The sequence below is a fragment of the Falco cherrug genome, chromosome 12, assembly GCF_023634085.1.
Source record: "Falco cherrug isolate bFalChe1 chromosome 12, bFalChe1.pri, whole genome shotgun sequence".
Taxonomy (NCBI): Eukaryota; Metazoa; Chordata; class Aves; order Falconiformes; family Falconidae; genus Falco; species Falco cherrug.
The window spans coordinates 35,576,958-35,602,629 of NC_073708.1; the positions used below are offsets into that span (position 1 = coordinate 35,576,958).

The 25,672-nt window shown below is 36.2% G+C and overlaps 1 protein-coding gene across 1 annotated transcript in view; it reads left to right on the forward strand.

Moving 5' to 3' along the window:
• Positions 1-25,131, forward strand: part of MSH4 (mutS homolog 4) — a 32,655-nt gene extending 7,524 nt beyond the window's left edge. Inside the window, exons 3-20 of the mRNA XM_055724682.1 lie at positions 1,406-1,569; positions 2,498-2,608; positions 3,713-3,828; positions 4,494-4,667; positions 7,017-7,189; positions 8,003-8,070; positions 12,120-12,194; positions 12,652-12,716; positions 13,250-13,419; positions 15,138-15,274; positions 15,699-15,802; positions 16,618-16,742; positions 18,497-18,697; positions 19,878-19,996; positions 20,511-20,639; positions 22,116-22,290; positions 23,888-23,976; positions 24,319-25,131. Coding sequence (XP_055580657.1) covers positions 1,406-1,569; positions 2,498-2,608; positions 3,713-3,828; positions 4,494-4,667; positions 7,017-7,189; positions 8,003-8,070; positions 12,120-12,194; positions 12,652-12,716; positions 13,250-13,419; positions 15,138-15,274; positions 15,699-15,802; positions 16,618-16,742; positions 18,497-18,697; positions 19,878-19,996; positions 20,511-20,639; positions 22,116-22,290; positions 23,888-23,976; positions 24,319-24,504 — 2,381 coding nt within the window. The 3' untranslated portion in view covers positions 24,505-25,131. The remainder of the gene's footprint in view (positions 1-1,405; positions 1,570-2,497; positions 2,609-3,712; positions 3,829-4,493; positions 4,668-7,016; positions 7,190-8,002; positions 8,071-12,119; positions 12,195-12,651; positions 12,717-13,249; positions 13,420-15,137; positions 15,275-15,698; positions 15,803-16,617; positions 16,743-18,496; positions 18,698-19,877; positions 19,997-20,510; positions 20,640-22,115; positions 22,291-23,887; positions 23,977-24,318) is intronic.
• The last annotated feature ends 541 nt before the right edge of the window (positions 25,132-25,672 follow it).

The following is a 25,672-nucleotide window of genomic DNA, read 5'->3' on the forward strand; positions in this document are numbered from 1 at the left end:
TAATTTGGCATGTGTGGACTTTATTAGTCTTGGTTAAGACATACTGTTGTACAATCTGTGATGGCAGGCACCCAGAGGGAAGCTGGGGAGAAGCGGGAGGGTCAGCTCATTTTGTCCATCATCTTATCCCCGCCAGTTCTGATTGCAGAGGATGCCTCATCTCTGAGACTATGCTTCTTATTGGCTCACAGCTTAGGTTTTAAACACCAAAACAGTAGCACTAGGAGACAGTTGTTTTTTGACTTGGTGCTGTTAAAGTTCAGTACTGTATGAAGTGGTATGGGAGGAGTGAGATGAAGGAATGTGTCAAAATTCGTCTCCAGTCAACTATACTGCAGTCAGCCATAGCTGAACACAGAACAGCCCCATTTATGAAATTAGCTGTTTTGATCTGAATAATGTGAGATTACGAATCATAGGTCTATAGAGTTCAGTTCAGGTATAAACATCAGGTTTATTGTAGGTCTGCAGTACCATCCCAAGGTAGATTTGCTATGTTATGTTGGGTAAATTGCTAGAGCAGCTGGGTTGGGCGTTTTATCTACGTGGGAAAAGAAAGAAGACTAGATAAGAAAATACAGTGAGGTTTAGGGTCTTCAGAAAGGAAGACATTAGGTGTTAAGGAGCTTTAATCTTAATTTTTACATTTATTTTTGTAAGGCGTGTCTTGGAATCATGGGTGGATATTTGAAGAAGGAGATGAGATTAGTTGAGTTTGTGATATTTGGGAAAATTTAATTTGAAGCAATTTTAAGATGCTAAGAATGTTTCTTAAAAAAACATGAAAATGAAAATCAAATTATTGGTTCTCAAGCATACTTTATATGTATGCATTTTAGAATAGTTTAATAAGTTTAGTGTAAAATCAGATTAAATATATATGTATATGAAAAAGACATTTGTTTCCCCTAGCTTGGTGAGATCTAAGCCACCTTGATCCAAGTTGTGCTTTTAGTAGAATATTATGTTACAGTATCTCTCTGCAATTAATATATCCAATTTTAACTAGTGGTAATAGCTGTGCATTGTCTTGATTTTAAAATGGCAAATGTTTAATAATAGCCATGCCTTTAGGAGTGTAGTAAACATCTTTTTTGTTTAGTACAGAGATGGTGACTCAGAAGTGGTGTTTTCACTTGCTACAGAAATGTGATTAGTTCTGACAGTCTCAAATGCATTCAGTAAGTCTTCTAATGTCAGGTTATGATGTTCATACTTGGGAAGGTGTGCCTTGTCTGTATGGTATGGCAAGTAAGGAGTTTTTAATTGTTAATGAAGTTTGGTAAACTGAAAGGGCTTTCCACAGATGTGGGAATATAAACACATATTTAACTTGGAATGGCAAAGTGTAATTCTGTTAATGTAAAGTGGTGGCTTGTAACTGAATATATGGAATGTTTTACAGCTACATCCTCATCTGCAGTCTCTGCTCATACCGTTGCATCAGTTATTGTAGCTGTAGTAGAAGGAAGAGGCCTTGCCAGAGGTGAAGTAGGAATGGCCAGTATTGACTTAAAAAATCCTGAGGTCATATTGTCACAATTTGCAGACAATACAACTTATGCCAAGGTATTGTTGCATACTTAATTGCAGTATCCCTTACAGGCTAATTATTTTGTTTGTCTGTCTTAAAAAAGCTTATGACCAATGGGAAATTAATTTTTTAATTTATAGAAGAAATTTCACAAAAGTTAAAGGAACAAGTTCTAGAAAACGTGCAGCGTTGAAGGGACTGCTATTTCATGTGTCTCAGATTTTAGATAAAGAGGAAATAATATTTTGCAAAAGAAAAATAGCCTTTCTGCAGAAAAATAGTGTTTGGACTATGTGGGAGTGAGATGCCTGGCTTTGAAGAGCATTGGACAATAGGTGGTAGTAGAACTTGCAAATATTTTCATCAGGCAAAACAAAACAACTCTTGAGAGCAGGGCTGTGTAAATGGGGGGGAGGGGGGGGAGCTGGGCAGGAGTAGAATAACTGCAGGGTCAGCTTTGTATGGTTGCACAAATACTCCTTCTCAGTTAGTTCAAAATGAAATTTACTCAAGTCTACAGGCAGGTGTTCTGCCTACCAGCACTGCATACTCAACATTAATTGTGAGAGTAAACTGATTTATGCAACAGCAGTGTTAGTAAAACATCTTAGTTAAATGGTTTTGTTGTTGATACGCATGCTGGAAAATAATGTGGCTTGTAGCATCTTTACAGTAGTCAAAGAAGTAAAACATAAATTTAATTAGGAGACTAAGTAGATGTAACTCAGAATATAAACGGCTATCAATGTGTTGTATAATGTCTTTTTTTTTTTTTTTTTGACCATTAGTACTTTTAAAGCTTATCCTGGCCTTAACACACGTAAGTACGTATTGCACCTGGCAGCTACAGAAATTCTTCTGTAATAGACAGTACTAAAAATAAAAATGAAATGTGCATCTTGAAAATGTGAGTGCATGAAAAAATGTACACATTCAGATGATTATGTAATTTTTTTTGTTCAGGTTATTACTAAACTCAAGATTTTAACACCACTAGAAATAATAATGTCAAACACTGCTTGTGATGCAGGGAGCACAACAAAATTGTTCAGTCTGATAACAGAACATTTCAAGGTAAGCTCTTAAATTTCATTCCCTGTTCTAGAGTTCTTGTTGATCACTTTGATTCTTGATTTGAAAGTTTTCTACAACTTCTGAAACCTTAAACACAGCCACATTTTGTGTTTTGTATCATTTTTCGGGTCAAATTTTACCACGGTAAAGGATAATCTAAATGCAGCTTCAGCATTGCTAGTTCTAATCCTGACAATTACAGAGTTAAGTATATTAGTAATTACAGCTGGAAGTTTTAAATGTGTGGCATTGAAGTAATTTGAGCAATACTGAACCTTGGAAAGAATCAGAGATCAAAAAAGCAAGCATTGTCCTTTGCTGCTCCTTTGTTCTCTCAACCTGATAAATAGATGGGGCTAGTGTATCACAGAATAGGAAAAAGAGCACTGACGAAGTAAGAGGCTGAGATGAACTAGCATGCATAATTTATGAGTATTCAAGTCTCAGAACATTTAAAAAACTGTAGTAATTACTACTTGAATTGTTTCCATGTCTACACTGCTGATGGCTCCTTCATGAGTCCTCTTTCCCTTACTGACTTCTCTCCTCTTTTTCTTGCATAAATCACTGGTGCATTGTGCATATTCAGTTACATTAACCTGCATATCTTTATTCCCTATTTACCATTGAAGGCTTGATAAGGCCTTTACCTTATCAAAAGGCTTTACCTTAAAAAAGGCTTTACCTTTGGGCTTAAACCTTGGCAAGGGAAAACTACACTTTGAATCTGAGCATCAGTGCTAGCATGAAAATAACTCGTCTCAAAAAGTCATTAACTTTATCCAAATCCAAGTTAAATTCACAATGTGGACTAGCTAGCTCTTGAGAGGAAAAGCAATACCCAAGAAAAAGCCTATGTTAATTGACTTAAAGCAGTCATATGAGCCTTTTTGTATGTGCTCACTACCAGAGAGAAGGAAAGATGAGTTCCAATAGTATGGCTTACTTGTGCTAAGAAGCTAGAATGAATAGTTCTGTAAAGACAGTTGAACGGGTTGATAGATTTTCTTGGAAACATGTATCACTAGCAAAATAGGGAAATCTGTCTGGTGAAAAACTCTCTGTAACTTTTTAAACTATTTGCTTTTCACCCCATCTTCACAGAATGTGACTTTTACAACTGTCCAGAGAAAATACTTCAATGAAACAAAGGGTTTGGAATACATAGAACAATTGTGTGCATCTGAATTCAGCACTGTTTTCATGGAGGTTCAGTCAAAGTATGTTTAAATAAGGAAAAAAGCATACTGTGTCCAGATAAGTTTTTAACAGCTTTTTACATACATAGTACACAGGTCTGTGGCTTGTTGCGAAAGTCAGAAAATAAAACAGAGCTGGGTTTTTTGGGGGGTTTTTTGGTTTTGTTTTTTTTTTTGCCCCCCAGTGTTTCTGATATATCTAGAAACTTAAATAGAAAGCCTGTTACAGATTCTGGGTTGGTTTTTTTTTTTGAGTTTTCATAGACTTCCATATTCTCCTTTTCCTTCTTTATTTAACAATACAATGTAACAGCTGTGATTGCCAGCCTTTCTGGCCTCAGCAGATGTTTTCCTTTTACCATCACTTTTGAGTAATGATACTTGGTGACCTGGGTCTTCATTTCAAGTCACGTGTAACTACTGAAATATGTATGTTAACAATAGCAGCTTTGTAGAGGTGGGCTATCAAGTGTACAGACAGTCAAACATTCATGAATATTTGGTTTACCATGCACATATGTGCACTGTACATGGGTTAGAACATACTTAAAATGTTCTGCTTTTTCAGTGCTTATCCCAGTAGTTGTCAAGCAGAAGTGTGAATGTGATTTCTGTAGTGCACTGCTTGGTTTTGTGGTACTTAAATAGCACTATTTAACATTCATTAAAGCTTGTTTCTTTCGAAGGTATTACTGTCTTGCAGCTGCTGCAGCTTTGCTAAAATATGTTGAATTTATTCAAAATTCAGTTTATGCTCCTAAGTCACTCAAGGTGCGTTTCCAGGGGAGTGAGAAAACAGCTATGATAGATTCTTCATCAGCGCAAAATCTTGAACTAGTAATTAATAACAGAGATCCTCGGTAAGAATATTTAAGTTTACAAATTACACTTTTATATAAAAGTTGTATTTTCACCAAGTATCCTTGATGTTTGTGTCAGAACTGACTGTTACATTCATTTCTGTATGACAGAACTTACATACTATTCAGAGCTTTTTTAAAAAAATAATATTTGGACAGAGAAATGCGTTACAATTTGGCAAAAAATTTCTAGCTTAGGAAATCCTACAAGTAAATTGCAGGAATAGATGGTACATAGTCATCTTTACATTGATTTCTGTATTTTATTCAAACTTACAAATGATGATGCAAAATTTCACAGATTGCAAAATGAAGGAAGCAACGTTTTTGCAAGAAGTTGCTTATGTTGGATTAAAATGCCTAGGTTTTACTCATTTAACACAAGATAAAGGCTCCAGGCTTGAAAGGTTGTTTTGTTTTCCTTTAGCCGTAAGGAATAGTGGCAAACACAGTAATTGCTGTAAGGATGGTCACAGGGAATGTGGTACTTGATTGGATGGTATTTCTCCACAATGAGAACAGTGCCTGGAGCACTTCCTTCACCGGGACTTACTTGCCTTCTAGGCAGAAGCAGCTGCAAGGCTTACTTTCTCAAGACTGTTATTCTTGTTAGAAACATGGAAAGTTTCTTGGAAAAAAGACTTGGAACTTGTACTTTGCTGCCTGCCAAGTTCTGAGATCCACCTCTGTTCAGAAGTCTACTCATCACCTCGATACGAAAAGGGGAGCCTGGAGATTCCTCACACTCCCAATTATTACTCATAAGAGCTTTCCACTTGGAGAGATATCATAGAATGGCTTGGATTGGAAGCGACCTTTAAAGTTCATCTAGTTCCAAACTCCCTGCTGTGGGCAGAGACATCTTTGACTAGATCAGTCATCCTTAGACTTCTGCCACTGCTTTCTTCCCTTTCCAGAATTTCTGTGGGCAGTACACAGTTAGATCTGTTCTTCAGAACTGGGAGGTAATTACAGTTTCTTTCTGTTCATCTGTCATGCTCTGCCCCCAGTTCCTTCTTGTTTGCTTCATTGCTTCGTATGTAACTCTAGGAGCCAGCCACTCTTAAGATCGGTGAGATTTTCAGAGCAATATTTCTCTGAAAGCTGCTGCTAATTCCACAGGTTATTTTGAGAGGAAGGAGGTCACAGGAGGAACTGAGCAACAGTAAACTGCTTCAAGACACTCTCTCTCCCCCTACCCCCCTCATTATTGCTGGAGAAATTTTGCTGACCCAGTGGCAAGTTTGAATCAGGCCACACACAGCTATTTTCATTACATAGATTTTACCTCTAAAGTGTGGTTAGATACCTTTGTATCAGATACTAACAGGTAAAAGTTAATAGTACAGGCACACACCAGAAACGCCTAAATCAAGTTTTTGTGCTAGTGGAGGGGCTTGTCTCTCTTAATTTATGGCAGGAGGAAATGAGCCTTCAGTCGCTTAAAGGTAGGCGGTGTAGATACTATCCCAAATGTAGAGTTCCCCTTAAGTCTTGTCATGAGTTGCGTATTGTGGTAAATATGTCCTTAATAAAACTGGGTTTGAATTTCCCCCTTTCTTAATTCTCTGGACTGTTGCTTTGTTCTTTTATAATGTGATATTTCAGGAGTTTCTGTACTATCTATCTATTTTCGTGCAGTTTGTTTTGTATACTTGTATCAGATTTCTTCCTATACAAGTTCTGGTTTCAATCAATGTTTATATGGCCCCAGTGTTCTCACTGGTTTTCGTTCAAGCCAGTAGCATTGAAAGCTTCAGTTGTCTGAAACTGTTTAGGTATGTACTAGATGTAAATATTTATTATATTTATATATATATTTATATATGTATAAAAAATGCTGTTTCTTTTAAACAGATACAGTCAACACTTATGTGTGAGACCCGGGGATGTGTAACATGTAAAAGCCATGAATATGAAAATAATATTTATAATTCATAAGCATGTTATTTGGCTCCTGTATTCGCTGTGAGGTAGTTCTTTAAAAAAACAAAATAGACGCTTATTTCTCTCTTGGGCTTCTAAGTATTTTAAATATTTTTCAGAGATGTATTTTGATGAAAATGTTCTGATTAGTATTTGATCTCAGATTAGAGTTTGCCTCATTTTTAGAGGGTTAGTTTTGTTCACTTTTCATTAGCTCAGTTGAGAGGACAAAGGTGAACTACACTGCTGCAGTAGGAATAGAATGCTACCACAAAAAATGGTGTCAAATGGGGGGTGCTAAGCATCCCAAAAAGCGTATCTCGAATTTGTAGGATACCCTTGCCTGAAAATTTCACTTGATATTTACCATCTTTATTTTTATGAGTGTATTCTTTGCATAATTTTTCCCCCCCCTCTCAAAAGGAACAGCCACACACTTTTTGGTGTCCTAAATTACACTAAAACTCCAGGTGGAAGTCGAAGACTTAGATCCAGTATCCTGGAGCCATTAGTTGATGCTGAAACAATTAACATGAGACTGGACTGTGTTCAGGAATTACTCCAGGATGAGGAGCTCTTTTTTGGTCTTCAAGCAGGTAGTAGTTAATTGGTAGTTAATAGGTAGTTTTTGGAATACATATTATTATATTTCTTTTTAAACTTTTTTTTTCTAATCCATGAAAGCATGCCGTGCTTAATATGTTCGAAAAGTATTCTTTTAATAGTTTGTCAGGTGACATCAGGTGACACTTATATAGTGCACACTTTATTTTTTGAAGTAATCTTTATGGTAGTGATACTTTTCTCCAGTATTTTGCTAAGAAAAGTGAATTTCTCTGATAAAATGGATAGAAGTCAGTGAGCCAATAGATTTTTCAAACAACTTGCGTTTGTCTCTTCACCTCTATGGCTAGATATACACTATGTTGGAAGTATACAAGTATACATAATGTATATGTTAAAATCACATGAAGGTATCATTGATGCAATATGTGTTTGGATGCATATTTTTTTTTTGATTGCTTCATAAATAGTTGTCCAGAGAAATATAAGAAAAAATACAATACCAGAGTATGAGTTAGTCCACCTGAAGCTGAGTCATGTAATCTTAATCTTTATCACAAGAGACATATGATTAAATCTAACAAAAAGAATATTGCTGAACTGATAAATGTCCACCTGTACAATAATCACTACATGCTTAGGCATAGTAAGTGTAGTAATGACAAAATAATTTAGATAGAAGCTGGATTTAACCTGGTTTTTTTTTCTGGTAAATAATTTGTGAAGATAGAATGAAAGAAAGAGATCAGCATAAGTATTGCTAAGTAATTGTGTGCATTTTTAAAAATTTGGCTTTATTACAATTCTACTGTTCAATTTCTGTTCTGTTTACTTTTGTTTTACAGTTATCTCAAAATTCCTGGATACAGAACAACTACTTTCAGTTTTGGTACAAATTCCAAAGCAAGATACAGTATGTTTTGAAGTACACCTTAGATGATCAGTTATCTGTCTATAACATGCAATATATAAATGTGGTAACTTTAAATTTGCATGATATGATAAGAAAAAGACTGCACCTTAAAAAAACATGGAATAATGTTATAGATTGAGACTATAGCTTATGTTACAGCAGTAGAAGATTCTCATAGGAGAATGTTAGAAAAATTTGTGTTTGCTTCAATATCACATTCTACGCAAACGTGACTTCCAAAAATGTTTACTCATTCATCACTCCCCACTTTTATTCTTCATAAGTGGACATCCGGTTTGACAGTATTAAGATGAGAGGGGAGAATTTTCTTCACAACAGCATAAAAGAAAAAAGTGTGTAGCAGAAATTTGCTTTCTTATTTTTGGAGGTTAATGCAGTTTTTGATAGCCTAAAGAAAATTAAGCATCTTTCTCACTAGAAATTAAATAACTTCTTAGCTTTCATGAAATACAAATCTATAGGTATTTGTCTTCATTGCCTGAAAAAACATTTTTAAAAAGGTTCTTAAGAAGTGCTGTGACTTTGCTCAACTGTGCTTATAATACAGATAAATCTGTATTCAATTACAAAGTCAGTTGTGTAAACATACAAAGCCAGAACTGGGACTTACCTGTAGCTTTCCAAGACACATAGTATGAGCTATGCACAGCTTTCGTGCAGGAGTTAAGTGCTTCCTCTGAACAGCGATCACCTGACAGAAAATGGCATACTCACATGGACAGCATAAGCAAGCAGTATCAAATGAGACAGAAGTTTCTTCTATGCTCATAAGCAGAGAACATTATGTCTCAAGCACACAGAGATACCTAGGTTATGAATACTGTTTAAAAGTCCTTTCTTTGTCCAATTCTCAGCTTGACCCATGCCTCTCTGTTAACCTTTGAATGCAAACAATAAGTGAAGTAGTGGAGAACTGATTACTCTTAAGTTTTCTCAGGGTCTTGTCTTACAGATTAAGAGAGTACCCTGCTCTTACCTGTTACCTTAAATAGCACATCTTGCAAGGTGGACCAAAATGAAATGCAGATAAAAGCATTTGTTCATAAGAGCATAACTTAGTTTAGTTGAAAGACAAGCGATACTTTATCTGCTTATGCAGGATTATCAGCTTTAGCAGGAAGGTGTTTTATCCCTTATGCATTTGGCAGTTTCACTCTGTGTGAATGCCTTATGCCTCATGTTGCACCCATTAGAGTGCTTTCAGGAACCTGACAGTCTTTCCTCCTCAGTATTTATAGTGAACTTCCCCTTTGAAGTCTTCTAGGAGGTCAAGACAGATTTAATCTTTTGCCTTGAAAATCACACTGGAATATTTTTATGGTTTTTACCAGGAGATAGTTGTGATTAATTAAACTAAGGGTTCCCTTCCTTCAGTGTGCCAATGTGTCTTTATTAGACTGGAGGTCAGCTCCTGTTCTTAATTAATTTGTAAACAAAAATTGCTGAAGGGGGGTGGGTATAAAAGCTCTCTCCCGCCTAGTGGCTATTAACATTTTTCAAAGCAAGATTATTTTTTTGTCAGACCTTGCCTTGTATATCAATCTGTATATTAACACATGCAATACAAATATCAAAACATAAATACATGTAGTACATGTAGCTTACTACTGGATCTTGGTTGAGACCAGACACTATGGTTAACCAGTGAGCTTGAGATAACTGAACCTTAGCTTTTTTCTGCTCAGCATATTGTCATCATTCCATTATAAGTTACATTTGCCTACTGTACTTGAGTAGGATATTTCTTCCAATGCTTTTGAGGCTTATGCTCACCTGTTTCTATGCTGGTATGCCAGCATCACAGATATTTACAACTTTCTCACCTCTCGGTGTCTTCTCACATGCTGAATTACTTGCTTACGTAAATGACTTCTCTAATGCCAGTTAAAGAAATCAGATACAGACTCCAGTAGGAGTGTAATTAATCCAGAAAAATCTCTTTAATGATATATCCAAAAAGCTGAATGTTGATTGCTCCTGGCTTTCCTTGTAGAGATCTGTAACGTGAATAAAAGATTAGCTGTATGACTAAAACTGTCAGCCTGGGTGCCTCTATGTACATATAGGACCATGTGCACCAAACTTAGCTGAAGCGTTTTCAGTCTTGATTTGGTCCAATATAGCAGAGCTTCGTATTCATGCAACAGACATGTTAATTTGAGTGCTAACTCAGCTGCTTTTATCAAATGCTAGATTAACCCATTCAGTATGTTCTGATCCCATTCACCATACGAATTGTCACTGCAAAATGTTCCACCGGTCAACAAATGAAGTCTTCAGCTGAAAAGCCTACAGTTTCAATCACTAAAAGCGAGCAGTATGTTCAACATGAGCATTCTGTCATCCTAAGGAGGACCATCAAGTGACAGTCTTGCTGAGATGTGTTGATTGAAAAATCATGTAATTGGTGATATGAAGTACTTCCTTTTCTGAAATCTGCATATATATGCAAATTAAAGCTATCTGGACCAAAAAAAAAAAAAATCCTTAAAAGACCCTCTTGTCTCAATCATGAAGGATCCTTAGAAGTTGGATCAATATCCAACTTGTGGTGGAAATGAGGACCATCTGCTCTGCATTACTTGGTCACCCATCTGAAGAACAAATTCAGTAGATTCCGTTTCTGATGAAGTTCCAAGCATGCGACATATTGATTGCTTCTCTGACAGGAAGAAGGTACCAGTATTTTTGGTCTAAATGAATTTCCAGGAAATATAAAAGTTAAACTAGGGCTCATCCACTGACATAGCACATAAATCTGTAGGACTATGTCTCTAGCACAAAACCAAAGTCATCTGCTTCTCTGAATTGTCGTGCTTTACATTGTCAGAGTGACTGTGGACAAATCAGTTTCAGATACTGTAAAGGATAGGCTTGCATTTTAGTCGTTAATGAATCATAAAGAAGTAACATTACGTAGAAGAGTTTCTGGCTATAATTGTATTCATTCAGTTTTTCCCTTTGACCCTAAAGTGCAGCATGTACAAAGATCCACTTCTAACACCAGTTAAAATTCCTAAAGAACTATTTTAGAAAAGGTACATTCCATTATGAAATACCAACTCTTCACATATGACCATGTCTGTCCTTTGGATGTCTGATTCCATCATGGGACTGAGACCCCATATTCATTTGCAGATTATGATTCTTCTGTTAAATACATTTAGTCCAAAACAACTTTATATAGAAGGTAAGGTAAGGCGAGAGGTGTCCTCTATCACAAAAGTAGAGTTATATGCAAAGAAGAAAAGATTTCACATGGGGTCATACTCCTGTGTCCATGTTGAAAACTAATGCTAGATTTTCTTCAGAGCCAAATAATGTGCTTAGCTATGTTGGTTTCTTAAAATCCTCTTACACAGTGCATATGTACTGTATATCCTATGCAGGACATACGCTGTGCCCTAATATCAGCAGCAAAATTCTTATAATTGTTAATGGGGCATGCAAAAGAAGGTAGGATGTGTGTGTGGACAAAACATTTTCAAGAGTGGTCTTTAAGCAAAATTTTTAAACATTTATTGCTTTTATTTACTTTTTTTAATTACATGGGTGTATGTGTAAGGATATAAATATATTATCCAAAGATGAGTCAACCAAGTTGAGTTAATTTGTGTTTAACAGCATTTATGGAAAGAGCTATGCTTCTGAATTACAAAACATAATGTATTTGCTTTGAAAGAGTACAGGCTATGTAGTTTAGAGCTATGTATACGTAGAAGATCAAAGAAGTGTTCATGGTTTGGGTTAGCAGTGTTCTCAGAGTCAATCATTGTCCATGCAGATGTATGAAAATACTACCTACTGATGGGCAGACTATCACTGTAGGCAATGTAAAATTTAACTACACTTTTTTACGCAGTTACATGGCGAGTTGTCAAAGTGAGCTTATAAAGTATTTTAACAATTTTCTTTAGAAGTATAAAACCTTACTTACAGTTAACAATATGAGTTCTGCTAGTTCTTAGGTACTCTCTCAAACAGGCAGACATACAAACAGCTCCAATACTTGTAAAATTTTTCAACAGGTTAAAACTGCTGAATCAAAAATAACTAATTTAATTTACCTGAAGCATACTCTAGAGCTTGTGGAGCCTCTGAAAGTAAGCTGTCTTTATTTTATTTTAAAAAAAAAAACCAACAACAAATAAAGACCATTTTGTCCTTATTTTTTACAGAGCAGTTTGTTAAATTTCATAGAATATAGAATAGAATATCTCAAGTTGGAAGGAACCGATAGGGATCATCAAATTAAAAAAAAAAGAAGTTATTTATAACTTGCAGGACACAGTACTGCCAATGTGTAAATTCTTAAGCCAGTTGAAAATACGCATTTGAGTCTAATACTCTTTAAGAACTGAACTCCTACCATTACCTGAATAATTGAATAATTGATTTTGTAACAAGCATTTAACGGACATTCCTGCTCAGATTCTGTAAGCTGCTGTTGTGCAACTGTTGATGAGCCTGGGTGAATCTAAGAATTTTCAGTCATACAAAAGCCCTTTTTGGGCTACAGAAAGAAGTAACTGTTTGTGTCCATATTTTAATCTTCAACAGGCTGCTTTAAGAAGCTGTAACACATCGCTGCTAAAGGCTTACTACAATTCTCTTGAGGATACAAGGTATTTATCATAATAGTGTAGCAAGTATGTTAGAAACTCTCACCTTAAGAACTTAAGATTAAAGATGTTGCATTTTTGCTTATTTGTAGTTAGAGGTTTAGCTCAATTCTTCTGTCTAAAAGCTGATTTTAATTGTCAAAATTCTAATTTTCAACTAATAAACAAATACAGGGAAAAAAAAACAACAGAAGGTTAGCTATGATAGTGCAATTGCTGATGCACTGTATTCCATTAGAAATAATTCTGAAAAGACAAAAGTAGTGGTTTCCTAGAGTAATAATAATCCAAAACTCAGCTGTTCCCTGTGTATTTGAGAAATAATTCATATCTCCCAAAGATTTGAATGATATCTTTGGTCAGACTTCGGTATAGTCGTACTTCATTCTGAGGGAAAAACAGATACGGAATTATGCTTGGTTTTAACAGTAGGTAATTTACTTTGGTTGTTTGTAATACTCTAATTTTTGGGTGATACTGAAAATAAAAATGGTAAAGTAATAGGTAGCTAATTATTGATACAATGGATATTGCAGATTTGGAATTATACTTGAAAAGATTACAACTGTAATTAATGATGATACAAGGTACACAAAAGGATGTCTGAGTATGAGGACCCAGAAATGCTATGCTGTTAAACCTAACATCAATGAATTCCTTGACATAGCTCGTAGAACATACACAGAAATTGTTGATGACATAGCAGGTATTTCTAAACCAAGATTTTTATTTATTTGGAGCTCAAAGTATGTTGCATCTGGCATATAGAAGCCATGTATCCATATGTATTTTAACTTTCTTCTGGGTATAAAGTATTTAGTATCAGTATAAACTGATTGTCATTGACAAGTAACTGAAGTGCTTTTGAGATACTGTGATTCCTATATCTAAAACTCTTGTTGTTCCTTATCCTCTAGAAGTATGAAAAAGTTAAATAGAATTATTCCAACTAAAACATTCTGCATAAAACATGTAAATCTTTGGTTTAGCTTCTTGAATTAAGGTATCTTTGTTCTTTATATTTTAAGCAGTCTTCATGTATCTGTGGTCTACTTTTTAGCCAAGCTATTAAGAGTTGAAATATACAAACAAAAGGGATTTTAGCAAAATGTCTGTTACCGTGCTTAAGCAATCTTCCTGCATTAAGTAAAAATAGAAGTATCCGGGCCTACGTAAAAAGCAGCGTGTTCAGCAGGCTGAGGGAGGTGATTCTGCCCCTCTGCTCTGGTGAGCCCCCTCCCGGAGCACTGCATCCAGCGCTGGGGTCCCTGGCACAAGAAGGTCATGGACCTCTTGGAGCGGGTCCAGGGGAGGCCACAAAACTGGTCCGAAGTCTGGGGAGCCTCTCCTGTGCAGACGAGCTGGGAGAGTTGGGGTTGTTCAGCCTGGAGAAGAGAAGGTTGTGGGGAGCCTTTCAGTATGTAAAGGGGGCTTGTAAGGAGGAGGGAGAAGGGCTTGTTTTAGCAGGGCTTGTATGGACCGGAAAAGGGACGATGGTTTTAAAGTGAAAGAGGGTAGATTTAGATTGGAGGTAAGGAAGAAATTTTTTACAAAGAGGGTGATGAGATGCTGGAATGGGTTTCCCGGAGAAGTTGTGCATGCCCCGTCACCAAAGTCAGGTTGGCTGTGGCTTAGAGCAGCCTGATCTAGTGGAAGATGTCCCTGCCCATGGAAGGGGGGCTGGACTCTGAAGGTCCCTTCCAATCCACACCATTCTATGATTCTATATTCAGAATGTCCTAAGTTGCTAGTGTATGTTGTGAGTGGTTGGAACATGAGAGTGGTCAAGCTTAGAGCAATGAGCAGCAAGGAAGCACCACTGAGTAACTCCATTCCTCTCACAGGAGTACAACAGTTACCCTTTTTGCAGTATTCAGAATTCTCATGATTTAACAGTACATACTCTTCTATCATCTAACAGTTCCCTGCATATGGTACCTTCTCAACTAGGAACAAGATGGATTTAAGGGGGGATTACAAATGTACACCATTACTCTTAGTCTGAGGAAAGTTGCTTAGAATTATGAACTGGTTAAAAACTGAGAGTCCGTAGTCTGCAGTTCATATTCTGTCTAGTGATTAGACATTGCTGCTGAGTGCTTGAGCAGACTTTCCTTTCTGTAGTTAGGCTCACCTGGGAGTTGATCAAATGCATGATCTGTCTTTAAAGAACACATGGATTTATCTGATTTTTCACTGGAAATTTTTTCCCAATAGCTTTGTGCGGCCACATTTGTTACATTAATATGTTACTTAACTCCCTGAAGACCAACCGCAGAAAGCCTTTTGTTATGTTACTTGCATGACACGTTCAGTGCCTGTAAATCACATTAACAATGTACTTTGTGCCAACACAAATATATGTGTGTGTGTATGCACATAAATGCATGTAAATTGGGTCAAATCTTTATTTGTGGTATGTAGGTATGGTAACACAACTTGCAGAAAAGTACAGCCTACCAATGAAAACAGGTTTCAGCTCTGCTCGTGGATTTTTTATCCAGTTGAATGCTGATTGTTCAACTTTACCCCATGGCCAGCTTCCTCCAGAATTTACAAAGGTATCTGTACTAGATAACTTTTTTCATATGTTTGTATACTTATTGTATATAAAATGTATAATACATGAATAAAGTACACATTATACAGTAATTTAAGCAACAAAATAATTTCAGTGAAGATATCTACAAGTAAATAAAGGTATAATTGTACTTTTTCATAACTGCCCTATTTCTACTCATACTTAATATAGTCAGAAATGGGCAATTACCTGCAATTATGTTGTGTGTAAATATGAAGTCATATATCTTGCTGGTAACTGCATTCTCTTGTATGGATTTTTCATAAAAAATTATATGGGAAGAACGAAACCAGGCATTGTTTTTTCTGCTTCCCCCTGCCCGGTAGTCTTCCCAGTTTGCTTTTTAGAAACTGTTTTTATTTCTGATAATATGTCACGTTCTTGTTGTTTTGAATTCCTTGTAGATCACTAAAATGAAAAACACATATAGCTTCACTTCAGCAGATTTAATAAAAATGAATGAAAGATGTCAGGAATCCCTGAGAGAAATATATCACATGACCTACTTGTAAGACCATTTAAAACTATTTCATATTTTCTAACTAGATTGATTTTGGCCAATTAACAGCTAATTACAAGTTTCCTTAATGCTTTCTGTTACCACTACTTACAGAAATAATCCAAAGTGACGCTGGTCAAGTGTACTTCCTGAGGCAAAAAAACCCCTCACAAAGTGTGTATTGTATTAAATGTGGTTACAAATATATAGACATTTATTAATAAGGGTGGCCATCATATTTGTTAAAAGTTTATGGATGAATTATCTACACAAAATGACAGAAGGAATGCTTTAGTTTTGTAATGCAGAATCATTACTTTTAATCAGTTCCTTGCATTTAGAGAAGAACTGTTTGTTTCTGTATTTTGTCCTTGCTGCATGTTGTGTTGCTCTGCTGTCTATATCAGAAGACTTCCTAAGTGTAATGTTGCATGTCAGTTCTATGGAAATTATTTCTAGAAACCATGTGGGGTTTTTATTAAAGTGAAGCTTAAGGGAATTAGAGTCACATTTGACATGTTAATAAAACATACTTGATTCCATGGCTGTATCTCTCTGTGAAGCTTTCTTATGAGCTGTTGGTATTTGAGTTATGCGTCTTGTGTCTGATAGCAGAATTTGATATGAGGTGATGGTATAAGATTTTAATTTGCTTCAAAGAAATTTATACATTTGTTTGCATTTGGCAGAGGTGATTGCATTTTGTGAGTAACCTCCTACCCTAATGTGTGCAGTATGAACGTTATTAACTTGCTTTATTTCTTTAGGTTGTATGAAATGGCAGAATGTACTGTGCAACAACTAAAATCAGTGTCTTATTTCAGAATAGTGTGTAAACTCCTGAATGAGATCTATGAACACATTCATTGCCTATACAAGCTGTCTGACATCGTGTCAATGCTGGATATGCTGCTTTCATTTGCCCATGCCTGCACTCTTTCCGATTATGGTAAGTTTATTCTTTGATTCTGTCACAGGCCAGATAAAGACACTCCTGCTGGAGAATATCCAGTCTGTTTTGTCTTTTCTCCATTGCTGAGCCCACATTATTTATTCTTGTGGGTATCTGTATGCTTTAGGTGTGTATCTCTGGTCTGTCCTTGCCAGTTTTGTGCCTATGTTCTTTCTGCTTCTATTCATTTAAATTACATTCTGCCATTTAGCTGCTGTAAGCCTTCACAGCTGGTCTTTTCAAGTTAGCCAGTTTAAGCATACTTGGTTCAAAAGCAGAAATCTGTGGACATCTGAGTTTACACTTCTGTTCTGGAAGGGCAGAAGATAATATAACCAGACCAGCATTAAGTATTTACTGTAAAACAAAAGATGTAGCTACCTTTGTTTCTGCTTCAACTTCTATAGCACTTTTAGACATTTTTGGAAGTAGTCTTCTAAGGAATCCAGCATCATGTGCTTACCTGCATATTGTTCATCCTGCTTCCTTAGCCCGGTTATGCAATGTACAAATGAGCACGTTGTCTTCAATTAATGATGACCTGAGATACCTACAGTACAATATGGTGTAGATACTGACTCAGGTCTGAAAGCCATCTGAGGAGATGTATTAGTTCATCGTTACTGATGCTGCTGTGTAGTTTCCAGTTCATGAGCAGGATCAGTTTACTTTGCAGCATGGACTGTGAATCTGCATGTGCTGATGGTTCCCATAGCACAGGAATTGATATGTAACTGAACAATAACTGTAACGCTTGAGGCAACCTTCTCCCACCAAATTAATCAGAGCACAAGTTTTCTTCAGCAGTAATAATAAGACCAAAGCCACTTAGCTTCTCCCCACAGCCAGGCATGAATGTGTATCCACCAAAAGAACTGGACTCTCATTTGTAGGTTTCAGTCCCCCTTGCCACTTGACTCTCTCATCTAAATCATTGAATGACTAAAATCCACACCAAGTAGTTAGCGTTCCCCAATGTTAAACCTGGAAAACTGTTATGGCACTTCTTTCTTGAAGGCTGCTGCATTTAGAAAGACCACCAAAATTAACAACGCTTCTTTGTTAGCCTGGGGTACTGCCACTGAGGTGGACAAAGAGGAGACATACAGAAGAGGTTCAGAAAAGAACTGTATTCTGACAGAAATACATACGGAGAGTCCTGGTATCAAATGGATATGTGTAGGCATAATATATATCCAAATAATACAATAAAATAGAACAAAAATAGAAGGAACGCTACTTCCTTTCCCATGCTTATATAATAAATTACGTATGTAGTAGTACTAGAGTTCGTGACCCCTGTAATTTATAAGCTTCTAGCAGTATAAAAATAAATTATTAAAAATATATTAGCTATGAAACTGGCTCTCAGGTTTTCAGTTTTAATTACTTTCCAAGTTTTAGTCTTTTCTATTTCTTTTTATTACTGCAGTCCAACCCTACTTATTACAGAACACAAACACAGTGTTAATTTAGCAATGAAGTGTTAGTTATAGGATTCTTTTTGTAGTAATGAATCATGAAGACTTGCTTGACGACGAGAATCTGTACCCATACGTGGCTGGTGATTCTTCCTAAATTCTGCATGTTAGTCTTGCTCGCTACAGGAAAGTAAAAACTGGGGAGGAATCAGAACTACAGAGTCTGACTTCTGCTCTGCAGGAATTACTTTATTTCAGAATGCCCTACTTTAATAACCTAAAAGTTTCCATACTAACTCTGCAATGTTTTATATCCTTTTTGTCATTTAGTTCGTCCAGAATTTACGGATACTTTAGCAATCAAGCAGGGATGGCATCCCATTCTTGAAAAGATAGCTGTGGAAAAACCTGTGTCTAACAACACATATTTGACAGAGGGTAACAATTTTGTCATCATTACAGGACCAAATATGAGTGGAAAATCAACATACCTAAAACAGATTGCTCTCTGTCAAATTATGGCACAGATTGGTGAGTAAGTGTACACCGTATTAGAAGTCTGTGGCACATTTATTGTTATCTAGTTAAAAATATCTATGGAGTTGAATGATTTGGCTTCTAGAATAAGTTTCTATCTAAATAGTTACAGGTAACTTTTAAGTGTTTGCTTCTACCAGCTCTTGTGTTGCTGACAGAGACCACTGCAAGGTTTTCAGTCTGCCATTGGAAACTTATGGGACCCTGTCTGTGCATCTGGAATACTCCCCAGTCTGTCTTTAGGAGAAGCACAGCTGTATGCTTTAATCCTTTGGAGCACCTTAGCGACTGTCCTTGAAGTAGGCCCATTGGGCTATGATTGTGTTAGTCATCCAGAAGGAACAGGTGAACCTGAGTATACCTCAGTTACACAGAGAAATGTAACGTACCCAAGTAGAATTAATAGATAAATAATCAACTGCTTCGAATAAAAGTAGTAATAAATAGGGCAAGTTTCTATTATTAAAATTATAAAAGTAAACCAAGTATTTGTAAAGTCTTAACTGAGACTCATCCCTAGACTCAGGAATTCCTCAGAATTTTTGCCTTAAAGGTAAGGTTCATGGCACAGGAGAAAGACCTTAATGGGCTGACCCTAACTCTATTAGAATGAAACTACTTAGCAGTGGGGAATGATATTTGTCTACCCTGTGTTTGTGGTCCAGTCCCCAATAACTGCAAGTTCTTCAGGAGCTGGTCTCAAAAACAAGTTTAATATGAATAGAGGAGGTTTGTAAAGTCTTCTGGGAGGCTTCCTGTTCTTCTCTATTCAATAAAACTAATAAGCCTCACAGCCTGATAAACACAATATAATCTTGGTTTTGGGAAACTGAGGTAATTTGGGATTAGTAATTCAATGGCTACAAAAACGTAAATTAATCCTAGTGTTTATTCTTACTTTTGCATCCCTTTAGACTGAAATGCAGCTTCAGGTATATGATTTCTTAAGGTTTTACTGATAAACTTCTCAAATTATTGCGTCTATATAATAATTCTTTTCTTACAAAGTAATGGTAGAACATAATATTGTGAAACTTTATCAAATAAAATGCATTCTCTGCAGTGCATAAAGACCAAGTGTAAAACCGGTTATTTTTTTTCCCCACTGACATATTCAGGCAAATTGGCATTTGCCGTACTGACGCAAGAAACTCATAATTTACTTGTTTTGTAGGTTCTTATGTCCCAGCAGAGTATTGTTCTTTTCGAATCACAGAGCAAATTTTTACCAGAATAGGTATGGATGATGATATAGAAACAAGTGCATCAACATTCATGAAGGAAATGAAAGAGGTATTAAACATTGTTAATCCAGGATCCAAGGCCCATTTTTACTGTTGTTGACTGTACTTTGAAAAGTAGTCAAAAATCCAGCTTTCATCTGTTACCTTGATAATGAATCACAGAAAACCAGGCATATCTTCAATAAAAAGATATCCCAAGAAGAGTAAAAATCAGTACTCTGTTGGACAGGAGTTTCAACATTTTATAATCTCTTAGACCTTAAATGATTAATTGTAGGAGCCTAAGCCCTCTCAATTCCCTCTTCAAAACTGATACGATTTTGAGGGAAAGTGATGTGTTCAATGGAAGAGGGAGTGCTGTAGTATGAGTCTTTGCTTGATTAGAATTGACAGCTATTTAAAGGCTGTCAAAAGGTAAAATTTGTAGATCTGACAAGATTTTTAAAAATTTCTGCATTAAATTTCATCTGAATAACAAAGTATTCCTATTAACAGCAGTATTTCTATTAGACCTTTTAACAAATGCATTTATAGGAATGGTAACACATTAAATATTTTCCTAGATAACATACATCATACAAAACGCTAATGACAAATCACTCATCATAATTGACGAACTTGGCAGAGGTACCAGTGCTGAAGAAGGTATTGGCATTTGTTATGCTGTCTGTGAATATCTGTTGAATTTAAAGGTAATTCTGTTTCTGAAAAAATGTAAGCCTTATATAGTATTTTCTCATATTTAACTTCAATTTTATAGAGCCTTCTTGCTTAGGTATGATATTTTTCATACCTGATGAATAGTAAGAATTACAGTGATAGAGAAAAAATGCTGACATAAGATGCACTTTGGTTCACTGGTGGTCGTGATTTAATTCCTGTAGTTGGCTAAACACCACCCAGCCACTTTGCTCCCTCCCTGACAGTGAGATGGGGAGAGAATAGGGAGAGTAAAAGTGCAAAAGCTTGTGGGCTGGGATAAAGACAGTTTAACAGGTAAAGCAAAGCTGCGTGCACAAGCAAAGCAAAATAAGGAATTCCTTCACTGCCTTCCATCAGCAGGCAGGTGTTCAGCCATTTCCAGGAAAGCAGGGCTTTGTCACATGTGATGGTTACTTGAGAAGACAAAGACCGTAGCTCTGAACATCCATCTTTTATGCAGCTTGTATTGCTGTGTGAATATATGGTATGGAATATCACTTTGGTCAGTGGGGGTCAGTTGTCCCAGCTGTGTCTCCTCCCAACTTCTTGTGCCCCTCAGCCTGCTTTTGGCAGGGTAGGGCAAAAAGCAGAAAAGGCCTTGATGCTGTGCAAGTGCTGCTTAGCAGTAGCTAAAACATGACTGTGTTATCAACACTCTGTTGATCACAAAACCAAAACATAGGACCATAGAAACTACAATGAAGAAAATTAACTCTGTCTTAGCCAAAACCAGTACACTGGTTACCATTTCTTTCCAGCTTGCTCACAAGCTTGCATTTCTATCTAGAAGGAGAATAACCCAGTCTCTTTAGTTTTGCTTAGTACAGCTGTGTATGCTTGAATGTTAAATATAAACTTCTTTACTGACTCTTACCTTTCCAGAGTACAGTGGTAGTTCCACATAACTTACGAGTTGGTCACAAAGGTTAGAGGCTTGTTTGGAAACTGGAAGATGGGTTTAGATGGGTTGGAAGTTTCACCTCTATTACTTATGTGATCATCTTGAGGTTGTTGTCAGTTTTTTGAAATAAGCATGTAGGTGTTCAGTTTCTCATCAGAGTTTATTCAGAGTACTTCAGTGGTTTGGTTTGAAAAACTTGGATATTTTCTGTAGCTTGTATTTTTGGCAAAACATTCCTTGAGAGTATTAAGGCAACCATTTGACAATTACTCAGATTAACCCTAGTGAAATTCTGTAAACATCATGGATTTCCTGTTCCTTCTGATACTCTTTTTTTTCATCTATTGAGAAAGGAGAAGAATCCCCAGCTGGAAAAAAAATCCTTGACAATGGTAGAACTCATTTCTTAAAGATTTTAATTTGCTTTAGTAATTTAAAGAGAGCTTTTGTTCTACTCCTGTGAGATTTGTTTGACATCTGTGAGATTATTTAATTTTTCTTATTTATTGTTATTTATTCCAGGATAATTTCCAAAAGAAATCCTTTTTCTTGTTTCCTTATTTAGGCATTTACATTATTTGCTACTCATTTCCTGGAACTATGTCATATAGATGCTTTATATCCCAATGTGGAAAATTACCATTTTGAAGTGCAACATGTGAGAAGCAGTGCTGTAAATAAGGAGAAAATTGCTTATACTTACACACTCTCTAAAGGATATACAGAGGAAAAGAACTATGGTAATGGATTCCACTGTGACTTTAACTTAATAAAGATTATATAAGATAACTTTCTGCTGACAGATTTCTGCTGAGCTTGTATCTCTCTTGCAGAGTAATAACTGCAGGTCTGTAACATGTGAGTTTGGGGTAGTATGATGAACTTACATGAAATTTCATAGTGAAAAAACCATTTTAGTAATGTCAGTAGCTACTTGATTCACCTCTGAATGAGATGAGCCATTCTGAGCACACAGTACTTGAGGTGATTTAATCTCTGCTTATAGAAGCGAGTGAAGATGTGGGGGAGACTCAAAGCCATGAATGCTGAGGTTTATGTAATGTACAAGTCTCTTATGGGTCTGCTGTAAGTAATGATATATCAGTTAAATAGCAGCTTGGCCTTTTTTGATTAGCAAAAAGGAGCAAGTTTCTTTAAGCAAGGACAGGCATTTTACTGTATCAGCCTAAGGCTCTTTTGAGAGGTTCCACTAAAGCATCAGCGTTCTCCGGAAAGTGGGTTTACTTCTCTTAATTTTACAATAAATCATACTGAAGACTGAACAGATCAATAGATTAGTTATGGGTCAATAAAGAAATGAGCAAGTGACAATAAGCATAGCTGTATGTTTTAAAGAATAACAGACATCTGTGTTTCCAAATACTAGATTCTGAAGTTGGATCCTTGATTTAGGTGGCATTCAATCAATAGGAAATGAGCTACACATGATTTTTGCAAGCTGCTGGTAATTGACAACTACAAATTATTCCAGCCAGGCCTCAGTTAACTGGACTTAAAATGTTTCTTTATCAGACTTTCAGAATAAGTTTCTTTACTTTTGGCAATGCAAGGTTAATTTCAGATGCTACGACACCGCTAACTCAGAAGAAAGAATTGTATGTTTAGAGAGTACTCTCAGGGAATAGGAGACCTTTAGTAACTCTATGTTGGTGTCTTGGCTTTACCTTACTTGAGCAAGTTACATTCTGAGAAAGAGTGCAAGGGCTCTTCTTGACCCTTTTTTGGTTTTAACCCTGCAGTGTTAAAGCACCCAATGAAGCACAGAATTTCCTCAGAACACCCAGGGCCACACGCAAAGGAAAAAGTAAAAAAATCATGTTAGGGCAGAAGAAAATACTTTACATCTCTTTCTTACCCTGAGTATCTGGCAGTTTGGCTGCTGGCAACAGAGTAGAATTTGGAACATGACATCCATATCCACTGGATGTCTGGATTTAATGGAGAGCGCATTTAGCACAAGTATTTTCTGGCCTGCCAAGTTAAAAACCAGAAAGCTGTTGTCACCACTGCTGTTTTTTTTCTTTACTCCCTAATGTGTCTCAACCTGCCCAGTTACAGTATTATCAGCAGTAACTTCATGTGGAAGTGTACCTTAGAGGTGGCATAACAACAGAGTAGACATTTTAGGTCTCAAAAACATGTTCATTTTTTTAAAAAAGAAAAAAAAAAGCAAGCCACACAAAATGTGTATCAAAATTATTTCAATAAAAATGAAAACTTCACCTTTTAAAAAGCAGGCTAAGTCGATTCTGGCAGACAGGAAGGTAGGGGGAAAAAATGACATCAAAAATCCTGATTTGTGTTTTACATGTTTAGGATTAAAAGCTGCAGAAGTTTCCTCCCTACCGTCATCTGTAATTTTGGATGCAAAGGAAATCACAAATCGTATTGCAAAACAAATTTTGGTATGTAGTAGAATATTATAATATTGTAATACACAGTTTTACAAAAACTCAAATATGTTTCAGTTTCTGAAAGGCTATAGGATAAGCACTGCCTTTGGTTTTATGAAAATTATTTCATTAAGGTTTGTATTTCTGGAGCCAGTTATACAAGATTGTACTGAAGGTCACTGTTGGGTGACAATACAGAGCAGTCCTTGGGGTTAAGGAGTGTTGAATGTAATGTTGGTGCACAAATCAAGAATCAGATCAGAAATAGGCTGGAAAATAGCTAATTATTAGTATTTTAGTAATAGAACATAATTGATTTTGTGTGTTAATGCATGTGTATGTTTTTAAGAACAGCACAGGCAGAAGAGCACTCCTGAGATGATGAAACAGAGAGCTGTTTACCATTTAGCAATGAGATTGCTTCAGACTGTCAGAAATTCTCGATTGGATCCAGACAGTTTGCGTATATATTTGAAAGGCCTGAAGAAGAAGTATGAAGCTAGTTGTCCTGCACCCAGACAAAATGATGAGCAACAGTAATGTTTAACAGAGGATGTTGCTCTAATTTTTATGACTGCAAGATGATTCCTTTTTTTCCCGTAGTATTAGAAAACACTGCTTTTCACAAGTTTTTAAATTCTGAATTCTTAGTCTAACTTACACTCACTACTGAAAGACCATACCTTTTGTGGTTTTTCCCCCAAACCATATCTGAAATGTAACCATTTAGGGCGTATCAGGAACACAATTCTTTATGATAATGAACCATCCCTTTCTTTATTTTAGAGACGAAGTTGTATAACGTTATTTCCTACATGATATATCTGCTGTTACAGCTCTTAATCTGACACTGAAGATCTTGCCTAACAAAAAGCAGTCTTTGAAACAGATGGTCTGCTTGTCTTGCATAGGCAAGCTCTACTTGCACTGTTGAACATGCATCCATAAATCCTGTTGTTCCCTTCTCAAGGAGGGTTCTAGTGCTTTCAGGCATTATGCTGAATCCAACATAATGCAAGTAGTTCAGGACTGTTTCCTCTCCAGAACTGGGCAGCCAGAGCTGCTTTGTAACACAGTTACAACAAATTACTGTGATACTGACACTGTTGATCAGTTTTTGTTTAGAAAGTGAGTAGCAGGAAGTCAATTAAAAGTGGAATATCCTTCTTCTTTTTTTTTTTTAAATACAGCTTCATTGAGTGACTATAGCCATGTATTCCAGCTTGAAGGAATTTATCTTCCCTTACTTCCTTCTAACCAACTTTGGCCAAGGGTTCTTACATACTTCTTTATATATAAGTGTGTGTGTAACTTATTATGCATGTCTGTAAAATGGGTAATATACAACAGTCCAATATCCAATCTGTAACAACAAATATATTTTTATATATAGTTATAATTTCCTTTTTATGTATCTACCTTGGTAAACACAGCAGCACAACAGAATAACAGTTGTAGTAGGCACACTGTGTTTTCTGACCCAAGAAGTTTTTTTATTTATTTAAGCTTTTACCACAATTCTGCTTACTTTAGGCCTTAAATGTTGCCAAATATATCACTCATAACCATCAGTAATACTATATTTGTTGTCTACCCCAGTGAGGATCACGGCAGAAAGAAAATATTTTGTATTCAGGTTTTTTAACAAGAGGAACTATATGGCAAGGGATACACGTTTCACACATTGACGGGACAGGGTGCCTATCTC